This window comes from Danio rerio, chromosome 17 (assembly GCF_049306965.1).
Source record: "Danio rerio strain Tuebingen ecotype United States chromosome 17, GRCz12tu, whole genome shotgun sequence".
Lineage (NCBI taxonomy): Eukaryota > Metazoa > Chordata > Actinopteri > Cypriniformes > Danionidae > Danio > Danio rerio.
Genome location: NC_133192.1, coordinates 30,913,289 through 30,937,548, shown reverse-complemented (window position 1 = coordinate 30,937,548; position 24,260 = coordinate 30,913,289). Strand labels below are relative to the sequence as shown.

The window sequence follows — 24,260 nt, the reverse complement described above, 5'->3', positions numbered from 1 at the left end:
ATGCAAGAGGTCTTTTATTTAGAAGAGATACTGCTTATTTTTCTACTTTTAATATAAAAAGCACTGAAAATAAATATTTTTTTTTATCCAAAAATGCAAGTTTTTTTGTTTTTTTACTTTTTTATAGGAAAAAAGTGACTGTTGGTTTTAGGCAATGTGTGTTTTAATTTCAGTTGTTCAACACTGACGTTCAATAAATAATCACAGATAGTGTGATGAACACTTGTAATATGTGAGCATACTGTATTTATTGAACAAAAACTGTCAGTGAAGCATGAAGGCAATATATATATATATATATATATATATATATATATATATATATATATATATATATATATATATATATATATATGTATATATATGTATACATATATATGTATGTATATATATATATATATATATATATATATATATATATATATATATATATATATATATATATATATATATATATACATATATACATATATATATATATATATATATATATATATACATACATACATACATACATACATACATACATACATACATATATATATATATATATATATATATATATATATATATATATATATATATATATATATATATATATATATATATATATATGTAAAAATAAAATAATTGTTCATTAATCGTAATCCTGTTAAAATGTTCAATTAATCGAGATTTAGATTTTAGGCCAAAATGCCCTGGCTGAGTTATTAGTGGAAGTTAGAAACTGTAAATTTTGAATTTGAGACTTTTTAGTCTCAAAAGTACTTCTTTTTACTTATTTTATCTTAAAGTACTTATTTTTATATGTTCTGTTTATACTTCATTTTTGTAAAAATTAATTAGCCTGCATAATGTTTAACCAAATACCATAACATTCCCACCCTATCAAAATGATTTTTCTTCACTTCTTGTTACATGGAATGTCTTTTGGACAGGGTTTAGTTTCTGCCCTGCCTTCACAGAAGGCAGTGGTGCGAGTAAATATGATACGATTCATCTGTAAAATATAGCTCCTTGTTCTCGTCATCATCATCGGAAAACATTCTTAATGTCTTCAAAGTGGGCAACAATGAATCCGGTGGAAAGTAATGCTCCACAACTGAGTGCAAACTGGCATTTAAATCTTCCAACGGTCCAATCGAATGCCAAATGATGAAATCAGGCCATATAATGAAAGCAGCAGCAGATAGTTCACCTCAGATTTTGAAGATAAAATAAACAAATTGCAAATTAAACTTTAAAACTAAAAACATATGATTGATTCAGCCTGTAAATGTATTCATGTTAAAGAGGTTTATTATGTATTAATTAGATTATAAACCTTACCTTTTTATGAGTGAGTGCATATTCTGAGCTTCTGATTGCCTTTATTTAAATTTCTGTTGTGTTTCGTCTTGTGCAAACAGCCAGTTTGCTTATCACTGTGTATCTCATCACGAAGAGTGTTGTTAGGACATGTGGTTACAATGTAACTTGCTCGCCTAATGTTTACGTTCGTAATATTTATATCGTTTACTAATTAATAATCTCATGTGGAACTGAATCTGTCTCATTTCGCAGTCTGCTACTGTGCCCTAGAAACCATTTCAATTGGATGAATGTCACTATAGGGGAAAAAGTACAAACTTAACATCTGATTCATGCCAACTTTAGAACTAGCATGATATTAAGGCCTAAAACTTTCGTTTTGATTCCAGTTGAGCCTGGCTTTTAGAGCGCCCCCTTGTCTCATCCTTTGAGAGGGAGCGCTGGCCCCTCGCTCTGGCTGGAGCTCATCTGAGGTGTTATTTATTTGGTTAGTTACGTCTGTTTAATCAAGACTAATGCAGGAGTTGAGGGGCTGGCTGGCACGAGGAGAGTGATTCTAGTCAGCGCTGTGCCACCATCTGGGCAGAAGCGTATAAACCTGTCGTGGCCCTGCACTCCTCCAGATGTTTCTCACGCCCCCATACCCGCACCCCGGAGAAAGATGACACTGAGTGCTCTCGGACAAATGCTCCACAAGCGCTGATTTGCCAGCCACACAAATGCCAAACCAGTCCACTTCCTCCTGACTTTGTGGAGCAAACACCCTTGAGCCCTTTTTGGGGTTTTGCGGATTTTAAGTTCAGCATGTAATTAAAATGTAGTAATTAAATGTTACCTCAGTACAATAAATAAATAATTTTTTTGTTTTTTTTACCAAAGCAAGTCCCTCCTTTTTTGTCCCTCATTTAAAATCTCCTTCAATTTTTTATGAAACACGTACTGTCACCGTCCAATCAGATACTTATAGGTAAAATTAATGTACTCTACCTTTTATCCTTGTTGGAAAACTTAAAATTACAGGTGGTAACTTCTATCACATTCAGACCTTAAGATGTTTTTGTATGATGATTAATGTATTATGTTATAATATATAATATTATAATTTAAGGTTTTTAAAAATTTGTAAAAAAAAAAAAAAAAAAAAACTTTTTGCACTTTTTTGCACATTTGTAAAAAATCTAATTACTATTTTAATCTGTAATTTATTTGAAGGAAAATTTGTGAATTGACTGTTCAAATGGACACCCTTTTTTATAGCTCTAATTTATTTTAAAAAATAAATAAATAAGTTTTCTTGGTTACCTTCGTTGATCTGCTATGAAACAGTGTCCTCTGGGAAGGATATTTTATCATCCTGTCACTTTTAGAAGTGCTTCTGTCTGTCTGATGAAACCCATCACAAAGATTTACACTCATAACTTCCTGCACATGCGTTTACAACAAACCACTGTATTTCTGATAACAAAGAGCATTACAGTAAGCGCAGGTCTCCTGCTGCCCTTTAAACTGTACTTTTGTTTTAATTTGAAGCCTGGGATGCTTTAGAGACTAGTTGTTTTTGTGACTGTGTTTCAGACACTGAGCTGGAGCCGTACAGCAGTTATGAGTATAGGGTTGGTGTGTGGAACAGTTTTGGCCGTGGGTTCAGTGTCTGGACTCGTGTCAGGACAGATGAAGATGTGCCCTACAGTGTGTCTCCTCCGAACTGGAGTCATGTGGGTCTGCGTGATGACATCATCCAGCTGGAATGGTCTGCCCCAATCAAACCCAATGGTAATGACCTCCAAATATATAATTACTTCCAAATATATGATTACCTCCAAATGTTAAGGTCAGAATTATCAGCCCCCCTGAATTATTAGACCGCTTGTTTATTTTTTCCCCAATTTATGTTTTTACAGCAGATTTTAACTAGCCAGGTTAGGGTAATTAGGCAAGTTATTGTATAACAATGAATTGTTCTGTAGATTATCGAGAAAAAAATTTAGCTTAAAGGGGCTGATAATTTTTTTCTTAAAATGGTGTTTAAAAACTAAAAACTGCTTTTATTCTAGCCGAAATAAAACAAATAAGATTTTTTTCCAGTAGAAAAAACATTATCAGGCATCCTGTGAAAATTTTCTTGCTCTGTTAAACATCATTTTGGAAATATTTAATGTTAACTAATTTCTAATCAGCCAATCACAGGGAAGCAACTTTAATGTATTTCGGCATGTAGACACAAACCAAGCATCAAAATGGGGCTGAACGGTGATTTAAGTGATTTTGAACGTGGTATGGTGGTGGGTGTCAGATGGGCTGGTCTGAGTATTTCAGAAACTGTTGATCTGCTGGGATTTTCACACACAACCATGTTTTAAGTTTACAGAGAATGGTTTGAAAAAGAGCAAATATCCAATGAGCGGCAGTTCTGTGGGCGCAAATGCCTTGTTTATGCCAGAAGTCAGAGGATAATGGCCAGACTGGTTCCAGCTCATGGAAAGGCAACAGTAACTCAAATAACCACTCGTTACAACAAAGATATGAAGAAGAGCATCTCTGAATGCACAACACATCCAACCTTGAGGCGGATGGGCATCAGCAGCAGAAGACCACACTGGCTGCCACTTCTGTCAGCCAAGAACAGGAAATTGAAGCTACAATTAACACAGGCTCACCAAAATTGGACAATAGAAGATTGGAAAAACGTGGTCTGGTCTGATGAGTCTCGATTTCTGCTGCGACATTCGGATGGTAGGGACAAAATTTGGCATAAACAATCAGAAACAATGGAACCATCCTGCCTTCTATCAATGGATCATGCTAATAGTGGTCCATGCACCATGTCATAAAGCATGAATCATTTCAAACTAATTTCTTGAACATGACAATGAATTCACTGTACTCAAATGGATTTAGGCAGTTTTAAACGCAAAAGGCGGTCCAACCCGGTACTAATAAGGTGTACCTAATAAAGTGGCCGGTGGGTTTATATATAAAATATATTTTTATATATAATTGATCATATTTTAAAATGATAATCAAATTCATTTCTGAGATTGATTGATCTTGGAATCTTAATAAAACTGAAACTCTATAGACTGAAATCTATTATCCTAATATTTTTATAATGTTTTCTTAAAATATTATGTATTGTAATAATACGTATAATTTTTAATCGGGATTAGACCAGTTCAGTATCCTAATTTTTAAGGAATGTATATTATGTATGATTATACAGATAATTTAATTTTGAATAGATACACACTAAATATCTTTACATTTTCTTCTTTTTCAAATATAGGCACATGTACAGTAGACAGCAAAAACTAGGGACTATTTAAGGTTTGATATCATACTTTTTACAAGATGTTATTGCTTTCAAGTAAATATCATGCACATCGCACTTTTCATAGTAACGTGAACCACACCTACTACAAAAACAATGTAATTTGTGATCAGTTGGAATTTCCCAGGAACAGTAGGTAGAGACACCTTGAAAATGTTATGTCTGAAGTTTTGGAATAAATAATCCTATGAATGTTGATTTCCTTTTCCCGTCAAATCAGATCAAATCAAGACACATGCCTCAGTTAGCGATGTGGTTTCTCATGGTAATATTGTGTTTATTCAGTAGAAGGTTTGGTTATGTAAATGATTAATCACAGAGTGAATCAGTTTGGGTAATCCACGCCTGAAGTCGTGACTCTCAGAAGATTTACTCACATTTCCCCCCAACAAACTAGAAGGCAGGCTTTTTCTTCCGGCTGTAATGATATGACTCAGACAGAGTGGAACTAGCTGATTGTTTTATCATCGCTCCTCTGAAGACCTGCCTGTTATTAAGCGTAATCTGCATAGGGCAGAATAATTTATGAAGAGTGAAATTCACATGCGCATAAACACTAAGTGAGAATAACAAGCTTCATTTTAGGGAACTTCTGTGCCACTTAATATGTAAAGAAACATGCTGATTGCTCATTAGGACTTCACTCTGTGTGCTAATCAAACGGCCTGCCAGCCAATCTGTTGTGATTTGAAAGTTAGTTTGTCGGTTTTACCAACTGCACTGACTGGAAACAGACACTTCTTTGACTCAACATGTTTTTGTGTACTGTGATAGGTGAGATAAGTCACTATGTTATCCTGCGTGATGGACAGGAGCGCTACAGAGGCACTGATCACAGCTTTACAGATGCAGGAGGAATCCGGCCTTTTCAAGAGTACATTTACCAGCTCAGAGCCTGTACTTCTGCTGGCTGCACAGACAGTACAAAAGTAAGTCTCTTTCTTATGAAACTCTAATTGTAATACTCTATTATTGTCAGAAAAATTGCAATTTAAATGCATTTGGGTACTGAGATATTTTAAACTGTATAATAGCGTTTTTTTATGCAGTGTTAATACACCAGTACCAGCTGTCCTCTTCTCCTGCCACTCACTTAGTGACACTCATCCCATTCAATTTGGTTGAAGGATATTTATGTGCTATTATGGCTTATTATGACCCACCGTTATGTTAATCTGTCCCAGCAGTTTCACTTTCAGATGTATTTATTTATTTAGTAAAACATTAATTAATCATTTATTATTTATAATAATTCTATGCATACTTATCAATTTACACATTCAAGTGGACGAAAACACAGGACAGTATTTAATAGTTGTATATGCATGGACAAAGAGACCTTCATTTATCAGACTTGAACAGATAAAGTGTTGTCAAATTAAACACACAGTTGTGTCTTAACGGAACATAAACATTTGAGCAAAAAAAATCAAATGTCTCACTATATTAAATCCAGTGCATTTTGTCTGAAAGTGACAGCAGCAGCATACAGAAATTCTATTGTGTTGGATATCAAGATTTGTATTTATCGCCTAAATATCAACTCTTTCCAAACAGGTTTCCATTAGACATTGATTGGCCAAATAGACACACTTGTGCTATCTTTTACAGTTTTTCTCAGTTACATTGGTGCTTTTCTCACAACACTATTTACATTTGCACAACAGTTAATGCATTTCTCAAAACAATTAAGTTTAAGCACATCATAGTAGCAGTTTCTCATTTCTTCCAACAAATTGCAAATGCTTTTGGACATGCATCAATTGCTTTCATACAACTCTCTGCTGTTTATAACATCGTCATTGTGAATGCTGACTAGTCATTTCATATAAATCTAATAGTCCTCATTTCATTACTTAAGTCATTACATACAAAAATGTTGAACTAGTTGTCAAAATTTGTCAAGCAAATTTTACAAACATTTTTATATCTTTTTTTCTGATATTGTCTTTTAAATTGAACAACTTTATAAATGATTTACAGACATACTGTATGTATGTTGTAGGTTCAGTTCCAATATGTACTGCAGTATTGTGCACAGTTGTGCACAGCTCTACCCAAAAAAAAGCTTATGTTTGTTGTAAATAAGGGTGGATTTATTCATTTGCTCAATGCTGTGAATAAATTACGATTGTAAAGAGCACATGCAAGAAAAAATGTGAAACATACATATTCAGTGTCTGTCTACTCAGATGCCTCACTAAATGCAGTGATGTCTAACTTTACTGTAGTTTTCAAACGGCTGTGCAAATAGTATATAGTGCTGTCTTGAGCATTTTCAGGAAGTGTCACCAAAATCTGACTTTATTGCATTGTAAAAAACTTACAGAATCTGTCATAATGAAAATATGACAAAGCCATATGACTATCTTGTTCATAAACAATGGTTTCAGGACTTTTCATCTTGATGACACTGACACTTTCATTGACATCAATACTTGCTTTTGAGGAATGAACTCTTTTGAGCAAGTGATATGCTTTTGCAAGTTATCAACTAGGTTTTGCAGTTTGTACTAACTGTTTTGAGAAATGCATTAACTGTTGTGCAAATGTAAATAGTGTTGTGAGAAATGCACCAAAGCCACTGAGAAAAACTGTAAGATTGTCAGTTAACCGGTGCATGTATCTGTCCTGAACAATCATGGTATGGAGCTCATGGTTCAGTTCTTGCTCTCCAACGGCAAATACAGTCGGTCCAGAAGTGCAGTCACTGTTAGGCTGAAAAAAACATCAGTGCAACAACTGAGCAGCCATTCACAAGGAACTCATCTTTGTTTCTGAAAACCCCAAGTCAGAGATAGTTCCGTCATGGTTCATTGACATGTAAACTTGCTACTCATAAGGTCGCAATGCCGAATCAGTTCTTCTGATTGGTCCACTGCTCTGGAACTGACAGTAATGAGTGACATGTTTTCACATGCCGTCTAAAAAATGCAGTGCTCATGTATAAGGAGCTGCAGAAGACATGAGTCACACACATTTATCAACCGCATTTACATAGAAAAACAATGAAAATATAAGATTCTGGATAGATAGATAGATAGATAGATAGATAGATAGATAGATAGATAGATAGATAGATAGATAGATAGATAGATAGATAGATAGATAGATAGATAGATAGATTTGTTAGATTTGTTAGATTTGATAGATTTGATAGATTTGTTACAGTTTTACCCTATAAGTATTAATAAGCACTTTGCTGAAGAGCTACAAAACACGTGTATAGGAATGCCTTTCATCCCTGCATCATGTTGTTAGTGTCAAATAAACAGGATATGTCTAATGGCAAGCTAATGGAAGCAGAGCAACAGCTGACTTCCTGCCATAATTGTTGTCTCCTTGTAATAGCTGTCAGCAGTTCGGCTGATGAAAGAGCAAATTAACCTGTCTATCTTCTCTTTTTATGTCTAATTTAGAACCCGATTATCAATAACCACCTAGATCTGCTGGAGGCAAAGTGAAAAGAACCTCCTAGAACAGCGCTAGGCCCATTTCTTTTTTTTTTTTTTTTTTTTTTCCCCCACACACCTCCGGCGTCTTCCCTGGCACACCAATTGGCCACCAATGATCCACTACTTCTTTCTTCTTCCCCTTCGTACGATCGTTTTTAAGTGGACCAGGATTAACTTGTACACCTGCAAGCATTGCCCAAACAGTTGCAATTATTGTGCGACCCAATACAAGGGGAGCAATTACCACGGGGCACCCTGTTGTCGCTCAGCGGGACCCTGCTCAGCCGGCTCTGTCGGTGGGAATGAGGAACCTGATTTAATCTTTGTGGACACTCTGCAGGCTCACAAGCACATCAGGCCAGCGCTGGGCCAGTCCACACGTAGCCGAAAAAAAGAAAACACCTTAACCACCTCTCGCGGCCCTTTCCTAATAGTCTGCCACTCCTAAAGACAAGAGTTGAAACCACTAGTGACATTCTATTAGAGCAGGATATCCAAGCCTCCATTAGGGCAAATTGCTCTGTAATTCTTTTTGGTGTGTGCGCAGGTTGTGGCAGTGACTGTCCAGGGTGAGCCAGAGGGAATCGGCGTTCCTGTGGTGAGAGCGTTGGGGCCTGGGGCCCTGAGAGTCAGCTGGGACCCTCCAGATAAAGCCAATGGTGTCATCAAGGAGTATCGCATCAATCAGACTGGTGTTGGAGTCATACATACACATACGGAGGGCGTGATGACTTACAATGTCACAGGTATCACATATACAGTATATTTGGTAACCCTTCATATACAATATATTTGGTAACACACTTCAAGTTACACACTTCATTCATTGTTTGTTAAGCATTAATTATACATCATAAGACATTAGTAAGCACTTTAAATATAGCTACAAATGCTGTATTCTTGACTTACAAGTACACTTATAATGTGCCTAATAATTGTACTTTCATACTTTGATTAATGATACTGATTAATTTTTCATTACTAAATAAAGTATTACAATATTTACAAACCATGTGCATTTAAGAGTGGTTGTTTTGATCATTCAGAATGAATTAGTAAAGGATTAATAAACTATTCAAATGAACATTTTTATATCTTATTATTCAGGCATGTAATAGTGATTACTATGTATGTTAATAAGTGCTTCATAACCACAGCTTTATGCAGTTTTGTGACCTAATCTAGTGAGAACTATTTATGCTTTATAAATCCCTTATAGATGACAATAGGATTGTTATATGCCTGAATGTATAAAGTGCTTACTAATGTCTTAGACTTAATGCTCAACAAATGATGAATTAACTGTTTGCTAATGCTTAATAAATTATTTATAGTGTGTAGGTATTATAAAGTGTTACTGTAAATTTTAAAAGACTGTGGTCAATTGGATTATTTAAAGAAGTAATAGCAATAATAATACCATATTTGAGGAAATAATACAAATTACATTAATTAAAAGTTGCAGAGTTCCATATAGTTCCAAAAGGGGGAAATGTTTAAATACTGTAACTAATGATCTTTCAAACATTCTATTGAATGAAAAATCTGCAATTTTGTCACTTATGGTTTGAATAAAAAAATGTATGCAGCATAATTAATAGTTTCAGTAGTAGTAGTAGTAGTAGTAATAAAAGCAGTAGTAGTAGTAATAGTAATCATATTCCTGATTAATTGAGTGACATTGAAAATTAGGGAAAATTCGACTTTAAAATACATTTTAAAACAATACAAACATTTGCTATTGTAACAGAAATTAGCTCCTTTTATGAATATTAATAATCAACAATAACGGTTTATTCTTAATTATTAATATTCTGGCTTAAGCTTCAGTCAGTTTGGTCAAACAAACATATGATTGTATATGATCATGCTCGCGCGATCGAGCGGATTCCCAGATTATGAATATTAATTATCAACAATAACGAATTATTATTAATCATTAATAATTATTATTATAATTAATAATTATTATATAATTTAATAATTATTTAATAATTTAATAATAATTATTATTATAAATATTATAATAATATAATTATTATTATATTATTAATCATTAATATTATTAATCCGGATCAATTTATTGTTAATTTGACCAAACAAACACAAGCAGAGCCGCCGCTCTTCCGAGTGGCCACGGTAATGATCTATTTATTTAGAAAAAGGGAATTTAATTGCTACTTCGTGCAAAGTAGATTAATAATTCAAAAGTTTTTAAACAACTTATAATAGCTAGGCAGGGGAATCTGCATTTCAGTGACATTTTCTCGTGAGGCAAACAATACAATTCATTTGATTATAATGGGATTTATTGACTAGTCAGACAGACAACGAACAACGCACAAGCATACATTAAACACAAAACAAAGATAAACCACGTGGAGATATCGGGTCTATAGAATGTGTAACAACAAAGAGAAATAGTAAAGCGAGGAAATAGAGATTTCAGATAAAAGAGGGACAAAACTTTCAGTTCCACACGCACCATTAAGGACCACCAAGATTATAAAAACAAAAACACCTTTTTTGATAAAAGGGGCACAGCTTAATCGCATAACTAAAATCACCTGGACTTTCATGTCTGGAGGTCTCTCTCTTATGCGAGTCTCTCTTCCGTCGTGATGAAAACTCCTTTTGATGTCCTCCTTGATGCGTGGAGTTTGTAATGCAGTTCGGACGAACACGATCGCAAACTTTAAACTGAGTTTACTTTCCCGGAAAAATAAAGAAAAGCGTGGCGGGAAAAGTCCATGCGGCTTAGAAGAGCCGCATGGCCCGAGTGGCCACCTTTTTGTGATGTTCTTTGTTCGGACGTTCTCCAGGATGTTTGGGGAGAAGTCTGGTTATACCTGCGGGTCACGTGACAACCCGTTCAGCATTCTGACCAATGATTTCAGTGGAAAGTTTAAGTGCGAATCCTTTCTTTGTCTCGAGGCTGCTCGTATGCAAATTTGAGTGTCCGCCCAAAGCATGCGGACAGGCATTTAATACAGAGAATTAAAGAATAAAGCAATGCGGGTTATGATCTTGCTCTATGCATCATGTGTTGTAAAATGTCAGCAGAAACCCATCAGTACCAGACATGGGGGGTTTAAAAGTACATCAGCATAATTTTTCATATCCTTACATTATTTATGCTTTAAAAAGGCCTTAAGGGAACAGGCATACAGGTTATAAGAGAGGTTACACAGGTAAGAAAAGTCAGAAATGAGAAGTTTGCAAACATAACATTTTAGTTCTGTGCTGGTCCCTGATTTCTCAGTCAATTTCTCTTTGGACTAGTGTCCTTTGGGTGTGGGGGAGTTGAGTGTGTGTGTAAGAAAGGAATGTCTTTGAAGATCTAGGCTTATCTGTCCAGTGTCCCTTGATTACGTAAGCTGTCACGAAAATCCAGACTTCTTGGAGCCAGGAGTCGCAAACCGTCCTGTCGACTGAACCCAGACTGTGATAAAATCAATAAGTAATTTTATCTGTGGACTGTACGCTACACTATAATACTTCATAATGTAACTGCTTGTATTGAATGCTTGATAAATGCATACTTTGTCAGCATTATGTGTTTTTTTTAAAAATATTTTTGACAGTTAAACAAAAAATAACATTCCATCTCAAGCTTTTGCAAAGTATTATAAATAATAATAATAAAATAATATTAATAATAATAATAATAACCATCATCATAATTGTTATTATATTTTCAATACTGTGAATTTTTCATGCTAATATTATTGTTACTATCTTTTTATCGATCTGTATATTTATTTATCTTTGCACACATTTAATTTGTATTTATTTTATTTTATTTTTTTTTTATTTTATTTTATTTTATTTTATTTTATTTTATTTTATTTTATTTTATTTTATTTTATTTTTATTCGTTTTCTTTTCAGCTTAGTCCTTTTATTAATCCTTAATTTTATTAGTTCCTTTATCAATCCTCTTTATTAATCTTTATTAACCGCCAACTTATCCAGCATATGTTTTATGCAGCAGATACCCTTCCAGCTGCAACCCACCTCTGGGAAACATCCATACACTCTTATTTACACTCATACACTACGGACAATTTAGCCTACACTATTTACCTGTACCACATGTCTTTGGACTGTGGGGGAAACTGGAGCACCCAGAGGAAACCCACGCGAATGCAAGGAGAACATGCAAACTCCACACAGAAACGCCAACTGACCTAGCTGACACTCAAGCCAGCGACCTTCTTGCTGTGAGGCAACAGCACTACCTACTGCGCCACTGCATCACCTTTAATTAATTTTATTTTATTTTATATTGTTTATTTTATTATTTTATTATTTTATTTTATTATTTTATTTTTTATTATCCCAAATATAAACAATTAAAACAAGTCATTAAATCATATAGCTTTATCTCCAGATTACAGTTCTTGCAATTTTGGTTATACTATCCCAAACATCTATTGTAATACCATTCCAGATATCCTCAGGATTTGTATCTCACATAGATACTCTTTTCTAAGATTTATTGTTGTTCCATTCTACAGTCAACAATCCAAAATGTGACTTTTTAACTTCAATGCCATTTAAAGTATATTTTGCACTTCAAAAGACAATTAACATTGCAGTAAACATTTTATCTAACATATATAGCCTATTTAGCCACCTCAGTCAATGTTCTGTTACACTTGAGCACAAAAGAGATGTTAAAGCCCTGAATGCAGGAGCGTGGAGTCAGAGAGCGAGTGATGAATGGCTTTAGCAGTGGAGATCAGCCGCCTCATGCTGGCCCTGACGGCAGCAGCAGCGGCAGTAAGAGCGTGGAGCATCCGCCGTGTCTCCTCCACGTGCCCTGCCTTTATTTATGCATGCTGTTTCTGGAAGCAATCTAATGACTGAATTTACACCTGATTCCCGCAATGAGCAGCCGGCCTGCCCATCACTCCTGAGGCCGCCGCTGATTTGTGTGGCTTCTTTTATCTGCCTGGGAGAGGAGCAGTGTTTCTGGCCTCACGCCATCCGTCACCAGCGCAAGGGTACGAGAGAGACGCTCTCCGGCTCGCCACAGACCAGCACAGGGCAATGGACAGATGCTCAACAGACAGCACACATACAGAGATGAAGTGCTCACAGAATATATCAGTCCAAGGAAGGTTTACATTGACCTCCATGTAGTTTTTCTTACCTAAGGTTATTGTTAATGTTATTAATATTAGTCATAATTAATATTGTCATTCGGTTTTATGTATTTTACATTTATTTATACATTTATTAGGGCATAATTAAAGGCTGTAGCCATATTATAATGTTTAGAGGCTGTTGTTTTTTTAATAATTTTTAATTAATAATCAACTCAATTTTTTTATTTCAGTTAAAACTATGCATTACAAATAACATCATCCTCATTATCATCATCTTCATCATCATATACAACAAAAAACAACAAGGATAATATTAATAATTATATTAATAATGATAATAATTAATTATTTATTTATTTATTTATTTTTTATATCATTATTATTATATTTTGGGGCTTTCTTCAGCAAATATTTACATGTACCTCTATTAATATAATTATAATTTTATGAAATATAACTAAATTATGTGAATTAATTAAGATGTTGTTATTATTTATAGCATTTTTTCATCATATTTTGGAAACAGTGTCTACAACGGTAATGTAATATTTCAAGGCTTCTTACAAACATGCAACTGCAGTTAATTGATTATTAAAAATGGCAACAAAAAAATTTTAGTAGAGGAAATCATGAATCTTGTTTATTCAAATATAATAATAATAATAATAATAATAATAATAATAATAATAATAATAATAATAATAATAAATGTGGCTGTTCAGGTGTAAGTGTCTGTCTCTGCATAATTCATGCAAAGGAAGACAATAAAAAGTAAATGTTTCCTGCTCCAGCCTGTGGACACTGTCACTGACATGTTGATCAAACCAGCACATGGTTTTGAGGAGCATCTGATCTTCTTTTTCCAGTCAGGATTAATCTGAATGAATCACACATGGGGAGCTGTTGCTCAGAGAACTCACTGACACTGAGAATGCTAACATCTCACAATGCCAGAGCAAAAAAATCTGACATTCAGAAGAAAATCTGCCTCATTTATTTGAACACACTGTGTGATTTGTGTGTTTTGAGAATGTAGTAGTTAAAACAGCTCATGGGCAGACTCCTACTGGAAGCAGACCATGTTTAAACAGCAGGTTTCCAGTGTTTGCAACCTCACGGCTGTTGTTCTTTGTGAGGAATCTCCCGCTGCGTAGTTTTCAGTTATTGACTTTAGACCTCTCTTCATTCAGCAGTGCTCTGAGTTTGAATGTCAGTGACATTCAGAGAAAACACAGCATCTTTGTATATACACTGTTCGTTCATGTTCCTTCGGCTTAGTCGCTTTATTTAACAGGGGTTACCAAAGCATGATGACTACACACTCACATGTACACTCATACACTATGGCCAATTTAGTTTATTCAATGTCTTTGGACTGTGGGGGAAACCGGAGCAGCCAGAGAAAACCCACATGAACACGGTGAGAACATGCAAACTCCACACAGAAATGCCAACTGGCCCAGTCGAGATTCGAACCAGCATCCTTCTAGCTATTAGATGACAGTGCTAATTACTGAGCCACTGTGTTGCCCGTATATACAGTCTACTTCGGTAATACTGGCATTCTTGTTCAATATATGCAAAGAAGGCTACAAAAACATTTCTTTATTGTTTAATTTTCTGATCTTTTGCTCAGATTATTAACAAACAAATTACTTAAGGTGCCTGAGATTGTTTTTGGATGAGAGAAGAGACTTTTATCTTGCAATTCTTTCAAACTATTTTGTAGTTTTGGAGACTTTCTGAAACCAAGACCCAACTTACCACTGCCATTCTCCTGTGATTCCTGAAAATTATGTTATCAACTTCAACTTCCTTTTGCCATGTGTTTGGATAAAATAGACACGCGTGTCCATGTTGCTTTATAATGCTTTTGATTGGCTGGAACTTTTACTTTACTTTTTTTTGGAAGAATTACTGCCCTGAAGGTACAAATTGACATGTTCAGTGTTTTGTTGTTTTATTAGAGCCATTTTGTGAAGTGGAACTTCTTTGTTTTTTGGTTTTACTCTTTGTGGTAAGTGACTGAGCCAATTTAGTGAAGTGCAAACCTTTGACAGATAGGTGTGTGAATCCATTTCAAACTAACTAGCGAAAGTCATCAGCAGAGGAGAAAACCTGCAAAATGTAAAAAATACTCTTCAGTTGTGTCACAAAATTAAGCTGTAACAGGGTTTGCACTGGGTCTTAAAAAGGTTTAAAAATTCAATGAAATGTTTTGTTGTCTTGAATCAATTTAAACAGGTCCTAATTTTCCAATGTGCATACACTATAAAGCTGCACAATATACTACAATAATATATTCATTCATTCATTCTTTCATTCATTTTCCTTCAGTTTAATCCCTTATTTATCTAGGGTCGCCACATCAGAATGAACTACTAACTATTCGAGCATATGTTTTACGCAGCCAGCCGCATCACAGTACTGGGAAACACCCATACACTCACACATTCACACACACTCATACACTACATCCAATTTAGTTAATTTAATTAACCTATAGCACATATCTTTTGACTCTGGGGAAAACCGGAAGAAACCCATGCAAACACAGGGAGAAAATGCAAACTCCTCACAGAAACGCCAACTGGTCCAGCTGTTACTCGAACCAGTGACCTTCTTGCTGTGAGGTGAAAGTGCTAAGAACTGAGCCATCGTGCCTCCCCAGTATAACTCTTAATATTTATTTATTACCTCTATTTTTCTATATGGTTTAGTTAACTGAACAATAACATAAAAAAAAACTTGTATTTATAGCTACCTGGTTATGATACTGACCTGGATAGACAGCTGTGCATACATTTATTTTATTATTTTTTAAGACTTGTCCGTTTTTTACATGAAATTATGTAAAAAAAAAAAAAAAAACATAAAGAGTACACTTTGCGTGTTTTAACATATTACTTCTGATACAAAACAAATCTGATACTGCAAGCAAACAACTTTTTTAACCTTAGCATTTAGCCTTGTATAAATCTCAAATTTATTTCATAATGGTCTAGTCTTAAAAAGGCCTTATAAATTCTTAAATTTGCCCTGCAGAAACCACATTTAGAAGATGTGGCATCTTTGCCATGACAGTACATAATATTACTAGATATTTTCCAAGACACTAGTATTCAGCTTAAGTACAAGTTAAAGGCTTAACCCAGTTAATTAGTGTAGCTAGGCAAGTTAGGGTAATTAGGCAATTTAATGTATAACTATTGTTAGTTCAGTATATTTCAATATTTGAAACTGAAAAAGAATACATACATCACATAAGGGATAATAATTTTCCTCTCAAATTTACTTGTAATTCACATGCATGTAGACACTTAAATATTGAAGTAGTCTTTTTTACACTATTTTTACACAGATGGTCTCAATTTTCATGATCCTGCCTACAGGCGGCCATTGTGTTCATACATATTATAGTCATGTGTAATAGGAAATCATGTTTGAACATCTTCCTGTTCCTTGTATTAAACAATAGTACAATTTAAATGAGAATAAAATTAAAATAGTTTTGTCATATAAATGTGTAGGGTGTATGTATAACAAAGATGTGAGTTTTTTTTTTATCATTTTTGAAGGAAAATAATGTTTAATTTAAATAATGTCATACAATACAACAATAAACATTACAGTTTCCCTTTTTTTTTTTAACCCAAGTTCCACCCCAAGACCTGAACATCCCAAGGCAGCTTTACACAATAATTAAGGTCAAATACAATAATTAAACAGTCTAGAGTCATGCATGTCATGAAATAACAGTGACGAAGAAAGAAAGAAAGAAAGAAAGAAAGAAAGAAAGAAAGAAAGAAAACAATTACAGATTAAAGAAAAATAAAATAAATAAATATTTGCAGAATGAACTAAAAGACAAAATTAAAAACATTAATCAAAATGAATAACATTAAAGACCTAAAAACACCATGAAGTGGATACAAAGAGATATACAGATTATTTAACAGCAGGATTGTTCTTTCCAATTTTTAAAATATGATAAAATAGATTCCCATACGTATTAAACCTGTCCACCAAAGATGTTAGTTTTTTGATAAAACTGCACTTTTTTTGGAATTGTTGGTTCTCTATCAGAGCAAAGCATGTTTTGTTAATATTTTAGGCAAAATATTAAAAGGTTAAAAATTAATCACCTTTTTTACAGCCTGCTTTGCTCATATTTACCAAGGGATCTAATATTAACTGAGGGCACAGTAAGCTTGAAATCAGTGTGGACCTTCAAATAGCTAGAGCTCCTCTGCAACTCACTGTCGACCAGAGATATTTGAGCCAGCAGCAGCGGTGAGATCTCTCTGTTCCTCTGAAGAATACGAAGTTGGCAGCAACGATGCAAACCTAACCAATCCACCAGTGGTGGATGCTGGAGTGAGTGAATGAGGGAGGGAGGGGATCTGATGGCAGGTTTGGCTGGCTGGCAGTGTGGTGTGTTTAAGTCTTGGCTGGAGGTGATGGCAGGCGGAGACAGGCGATCGCTGGCTGGGATTTGAGGCTGTGGCGGTGGTGGTGGTGGCGTTCAGTCGCTGGCAGGGGCTGCAAAATGCCTTTGCTCAGGGTTTCCTTTGTGAAGAAGCTCTAAAGCTGCGTTGAGACTTTTATGTCCCTCTGCGCGGAGCCGGTAAATCCTAGCTGTGTTTTGTGGCGTGTGCCGACTCCACTGGTCTGTGTTTCTCCACTGACTCCAGCTGGGACGCGCCTCTGTGCTCCTTAAAACCTCCAAACTTCCAGCCCTCCCTCACTTGACATGATTAAACATAAACACACACCAAAGCACTCAAGCCTCCTGCCTGCTTTTTCTGCGGCAACAAAGACATTACTTTAAACAGCACATTAGAGAGTCACTGGATTACAGATTGAGCTTCTTTTCTGTAAAAATAGAGCCCAGTCCACTATGGTAAAATTAAGGAATTTTTTATAGCGATTGTTCTCAAGTGTTTTACCAATAATTTTACCTAGTATTTTAAGGTTTAAAGAAATGCAAGTTAAAAAGTCCAGGCAAAAAATTACTATTCATTTATATGGACTTTTTAAGGACCTCCCACTAAAGGTCAACTAAATGTTAGTCATTGAGAAAAGTCTTGGGATCAGATTTACTAACAGTCATTTTGCTGTTAAAACAGTACTGCCAGTATTTACTAAACACATTGTGCCTTACGGAATTCCTAACGGAATATGCATTTGTTCTGTTGGAGTTTTCTGGGTAGACACAAATTCTATGGCTTGCAAGTATTGAAATAAATCATGCAACACGATTTACAATCTTTGCACTCCTCAGATTGCAGGTATTTGCCCATTATCCAATGCCTATACAAAAGCATGCCTTAAATGTTGTACTGAACTTTCAAACACACAAACAGTTTACATGTAATTCCAAGAAGTGGTTTAATTTAAGAGCGTACTCACACTATGTACAGTTGCCTTGAACCGGGCCAAAGCACGCTTGTCTTCCCTTCCGTCTACCCTGACGGCCCACATTCACATTACATTCGCTGTTTAGTAAACGCTCACGCTCAGCACAGTGTAGAATTTTTTAGTTAAGTCTTTTGATATGCAGTGACACGCAGTCTAATATTTCGCCGAACAGATCAGCCACTTTTGACACTCATAAACAATCATAAAGTTCTCGTGCTGCAGAAATTAGGTTTGCTGAAGGTGCAGCTGTTGTGCAGTGTGGGGTTTGCGTCTTTAATAAACTATGACAGTTTGTGTTCGTTGAACAGTAAGAATGATTAATTAATTCATATGAAACAGTCCCTTAAAAGTCACGTCTCGCTTTCAGTTTCGGGCTCAGACCCGTGCACTCACACACAAGCGTATGGCACCAAAGCCCAAGTGAACCGCGTTCAGATTCAGAGCACTCACACTTCTCAAACGATCCGGGAAACGCGCCTGGGCATGGTTCGGATAGCATAGTGTGAGTAGGCCCTTATATCCCTGGACTCAAAATGCTAAACTTTTTCTGCATTAAAATGTTCTTCACACACAAAAGAACAGTTAGGAAGTTAAGACGTGCTCACTGAGAAGGTTGTACATGTGTTTACTAGTTTATGTGGTTTACAAGCTAACACAAACTTGTAAAGCATGAGTATGACTTAGGTATTACAATGTTAAGGCTATTTGTGAGGACATGCCCTGTGCCTTTATTATTCAAATGCTAAAAAAATCATACATAATTGGGGTTTTGACATTCAAAATTAGCTACAGGTTTATTGTAAAGATTGGGTTGAGGAGTAGGATTAGAGTAAGGCCATACAATAAGCTGTTTTTACAGTATAAAATACATTACACCTGTGTGTATGTGAGTGTGTGTGCTGTTGGTGTCTGTGTGTTATTTTGAAAAGTGCATGTGAATGTACAACTGGCCATATCATCAAAGGCTGAAATGTGCTGAATGTGTGTGTGAGCAGAAAGTGATGGTGTTCAAACATCTCTGTGCTGCCCTTTGTAGCCTCACACATACACTGTGAGAGTGGTCCTTTCATATGACAGCACTCCTAGTGACAAAGACAGATCCTGTCCCCTTTGTTATTGTAATGAATGCAGACCAAATAAATGAAAAATATCAATGATTTAAGCGTTAGTAGTTTTAAATGTGACTTCATCATTTGGAAAAATTCATAGAGAAAAAAATAATTCTTTTGAATAAGTGCTCGTAAAAATGTCTTTTAAATGCATGAAATGAAGTTTAAAAAAAGTGTTGGTGAGAATTTGCCACTAACCTCATGGTTTTAATGTCATGTAGATAAAATTGTAAAATTGGTGTAAAATTCTCTGTATTCTCTTATTTTATTTAAAATATAATTAAATTTATGGACAGAATGCAGTGATATTTTTTTAAGTAACAGTGTGTAAAATTAATAACAATATTCATAAGTAGCAGCCTTATTTTCATGCAAGTTAATTTTTATAATTTCATAGAGATAAACTGACAGCCATAATGCACTTCATCATTGCAAATTAGTTTGCGTTAAATTAAGTATAAAGTCCCAAAAGAATTTAAAACACGTATAACATTTCATTAACTGATGAATTATTGCATTCAATTATATAAATTATGTTGCCAGTCATGCATTTAATTGGACATTTGTAAATGAATTAATAATATATTAATATACAGTACAAGCATTCCCATCTCTTTGTCACATCTTCAGCATTTTCGTTAATGCAATGCTCAAAAAATATTCTAAACGTCTCAGGTAGTAACATTGATTTTATATCCAATTTACAGAAAAAATCTTTTAGTTTCAATATTATTTGAAAAGACCTTATATTATATAATCCTATGCTTTGCCCTTGATTTTTCATATGGCAAAAGAAGAATAAGAAGGTGAATTGTGATTATTTTACTGTATTTTATTTTACTTTTTTATTTTAAAATACCACAATAAGTCCTAATTGTCAATAAGCACATGCAATATTATAGGTCATCACTCTATTTTACTTTATTTAATTTAATTTATTTTATTTTACCTTATTTTAAAATATATATTTTTATTTTAAAACATGCAAAATGTAATAACTATTGAAAAACTTTTATGTGTTATACTATATAGGCCATCGCTCTATTTTATTTTATTTCGTTTAATTTAATTCACCTTATTTTATTTATTATTTTAAAACATGCAAGATTTAATAATTATCAAAACACCTAATATTATTATTATTATTATTATTATTATTATTATTATTATTATTATTATTATAGACCTTTACTCTCTTGTCATTTTTATTTTGTGTTTTGTTTTGTTTTAAAAAGTCCTAATTATCAAAAAGCACATGCATTATTGTAGACCATCACTCTATTTTATTTCATTTCACTTTGTTTGACCTTATTTTAAAACATGCAAGATGTAATAATTATTTAAACACATATTATTATTATAGGCCTGCACTCTCTTGTAATTTATTTTATTTTGTGTTGTTTTATATTGGTTAGTTTTATTTGGGTTTATTTTATTTTGTTTTGTTTTATTTTAATTTGTTTTAGAAACCCACAAGAAGTCCTAATTATCAATAGGCACATTTAAGACCACCATTTTTATTTATTTTTAAAAAATTTTTCGTGACTTGCTTGCACAGGGCTGCAGACCTTAATCCTGTTTAATAAATGCAGTGCTCTGACATTTTTCCTAAACATGCAGCTTCTAACATTCATTGCATATCCAATTTACTGAATGTTGTGAAGTGAGCGGTTAGTTTTTCGACGCAGCAGCTCCATCATCCCGATCTGCCTTTACCTGTGTTATCAGTCTGAGGTTCAGCGAGGTCTGCCCGTGTCCTGATAGAAGAGAAGCACCTCTGCCTCCTAAATTATGCGTGAGCGGGACGAAACTGATCCTATAAAAGGCATCAGGGCTGCTTGGCCGACACGTGGAGCCCACAGATCGCTTCATAATCCCCCTCAGACAGAAAAAAAGAAAAACATTAAGTAATTGTAGACAGGAAGTGGACGTTTAATTATTTAGAGGTTTTATCAATGCGCCAGGTAAAGCATTGCAGGTCTTTTTCCCCTCGTCGAGTCGTCCCGTTCAGGGATAGCAAGCACTGATCATCCTCTCATATTCTCTAATGCAAACGGTAAATAGCAGCTTGTCAATAAAATACCTTTTTATATCATTTATTACCTCGCTCTACCTGTACGGAGCAATTTGGATGACAGTTACTGCATTGTTTCACTTTGAGTTGGTCGTGTGCTACAAACGGACCGGTGTGTGCTTAGAAGAGGTTAGAGCTGAAATGATTGATTTTTTTTTCTTTACTTGTGTGGTTATTTATATATTTATTTATTTGCCGTTTTGATTGAAGTCGCTTATGTGTTTAAAAGGATAAGAGTGCCCCCTTCAGTTTGAGTGTGAATGCAGAATGTTGAGAGAGTGATGTGCTGAACGGATCAATGTTTTGTTCTGTTTTTGTTGTTATTATTTTATTAATCTGATATAGTTTGTGTGTATTGATAATTACAACCTTAACCTTTAGCTTGATTAGACCATAAATATTTTTTTTCTGTTAGGAATTAAAGAAAGAAAGAAGGAAAATTGAAATAAATATTATTTCAAATTAGTAAATGTATTTCTAGTGTTTATTATTATCATTGTATAATAAAATTATTTTGTGTGTGTGTGTGTGTGTGTGTGTGTGTGTGTGTGTGTGTGCGTGCGTGTGTGTGTGTGTGTGTGTGTGTTGTTTTCGTTTGTTTTGTTTTTTTTTTGGTTGAAATATTAGTAATTATTTTGTGCTTTTTAATATTTAATTTAAAAGGCTAAATTGTCCGAAGTGTAAGTGTGTGTGAATGACTGTGTATGGGTGTTTTCCAGTGATTGGTTGCAGCTGGAAGGGCATCCACTGCCTAAAACATATGCTGGATAAGTTGGCGGTTCATTCCGCTGTGACAAACCGAAATTAATAAAGGGACTAAGCCGAAAAGAAAATAAACGAATAAATAATAATAATAATAACAATATTAATAATTATTATAATTATAATAATAATATTAATAATGATGATGATTGATGATGATGGTAGTAAAATTATGACTTTTTTCCAGTTTAGAAGTTTGTTTGCATTAGTTTTTAAATTTACAAGTTTTAAATTAAATTTTATTATGTAAATTTGATGTTTTTAGGTTTTTATTCATGTGTGTGTGTGTGTGTGTGTGTGTGTGTGTGTTTGTGTTTGTGTTGTTTGTGTGTGTGTGCATTGTGTGCATGTTTGGGTGCGTTATAAGTATAAATAAATATTGCATTTTATATATTTTTTATTATTGACAAATCAGAAATATTTAAACATTTTCAACCACCTGACAAAAATAATAATATACCTTATTATTTTACTTAACATACCTTATAATTATTAAGTTAATAATAATTTTTGTTTACTAATACTATTTCCTTTTCTTAGTACTGGGTTTCAGCTGGAAGGGCATCTGCTTTGTAAAACATATGCTGGATAAGTTGGTGGTTTAATCCGCTGTGGCGACCCCTGATTAATAAAGAAGCTAAGCCAAAAAGAAAATGAATGAATAAATATACTGTATATTATTTCCTGATTTATTCTGAGTAATCATTCAAAGATTTTTCTTCATGCTTCCTTTTATTTTATTAGATATTTTCTCAATAATGCTATCTTTCTGTTTACTTCATTAATAGATGAATCAGTAAATGAGCTTGGATTTGCCCCATGCAAACGCCTCCAGCCCCCACTGAACACCTAATGCAATAAAAGCGTCCCCCCTCACCACTATAATAACCTGGCCCTTCCAGAATACACACACGTGGACATGTTTTGCATGGCGATGTGTGAAGTGGAGCTTTAAAGGCAGTATTCAGCGCTTGTCCCCTGTGTTTAGTATGCTCAACAGAATTCTTTACTTAACCCAAACACAGCTCAACGTTCTCAAAACATTGATCTGTGTTTGGGTTAAATGAGAGCGGCCGTCAGGCATACTAAACAGACGTTCCTCCAGATGTGGTGGCACACACTCACACACTTCAGGATTACAGAAGAAGAGATTTAAAGTGCTTCAGGATTAGAACCAGATTTACAGTTCAGACTGCTGAAGCTGCAGCTTTGACACAGGTGCTGGGTTTGACAGCCACAGACTCCCACTTTTGGCTTTATTTATTTGTTTATTTTCTTATTTATTTTTGTTTTGTTCTTTTCATTATTATTTTAATTAATTCTATGTAAATCAAACAATTCATCAATGGATTTAATTTTTATTTGAATGGTCTTTCCAATGTTCAGTGATTATATTATTTACAGTTGCATAACTTCATATTTACAAACTCACATGATTTCGTTTTCACATAATTTTATAGTTACAATTGAAACTGTTTAATTGATTATCCTAATTACAGCTTCAACATTGCATGCATAGATCTATTGAACGTGTCCCAAAAAGGTTTATATAGCACTAATTAATTAAATAAAATAATATTTGATAACTGTAAAATGCTATACAGTAATATTAAAACGTTAAAATACTCTAAAAAAATACTGCATGGTAAAAATATACGGTCAAATACTGTTTTCCATTTTTCATTAT

The 24,260-nt window shown here is 34.2% G+C and overlaps 1 protein-coding gene across 2 annotated transcripts in view; it reads left to right on the top strand.

Annotated features, from left to right (window-relative positions):
* The window catches only part of ush2a (Usher syndrome 2A (autosomal recessive, mild)), a 394,144-nt gene that overhangs the window by 286,281 nt on the left and 83,603 nt on the right, over window positions 1-24,260 (top strand). For both annotated transcript variants that reach the window (XM_009293147.5, XM_073928624.1), the window contains exons 53-55: window positions 2,887-3,084; window positions 5,414-5,568; window positions 8,642-8,840. In XM_009293147.5, coding sequence (XP_009291422.2) covers window positions 2,887-3,084; window positions 5,414-5,568; window positions 8,642-8,840 — 552 coding nt within the window. The remainder of the gene's footprint in view (window positions 1-2,886; window positions 3,085-5,413; window positions 5,569-8,641; window positions 8,841-24,260) is intronic.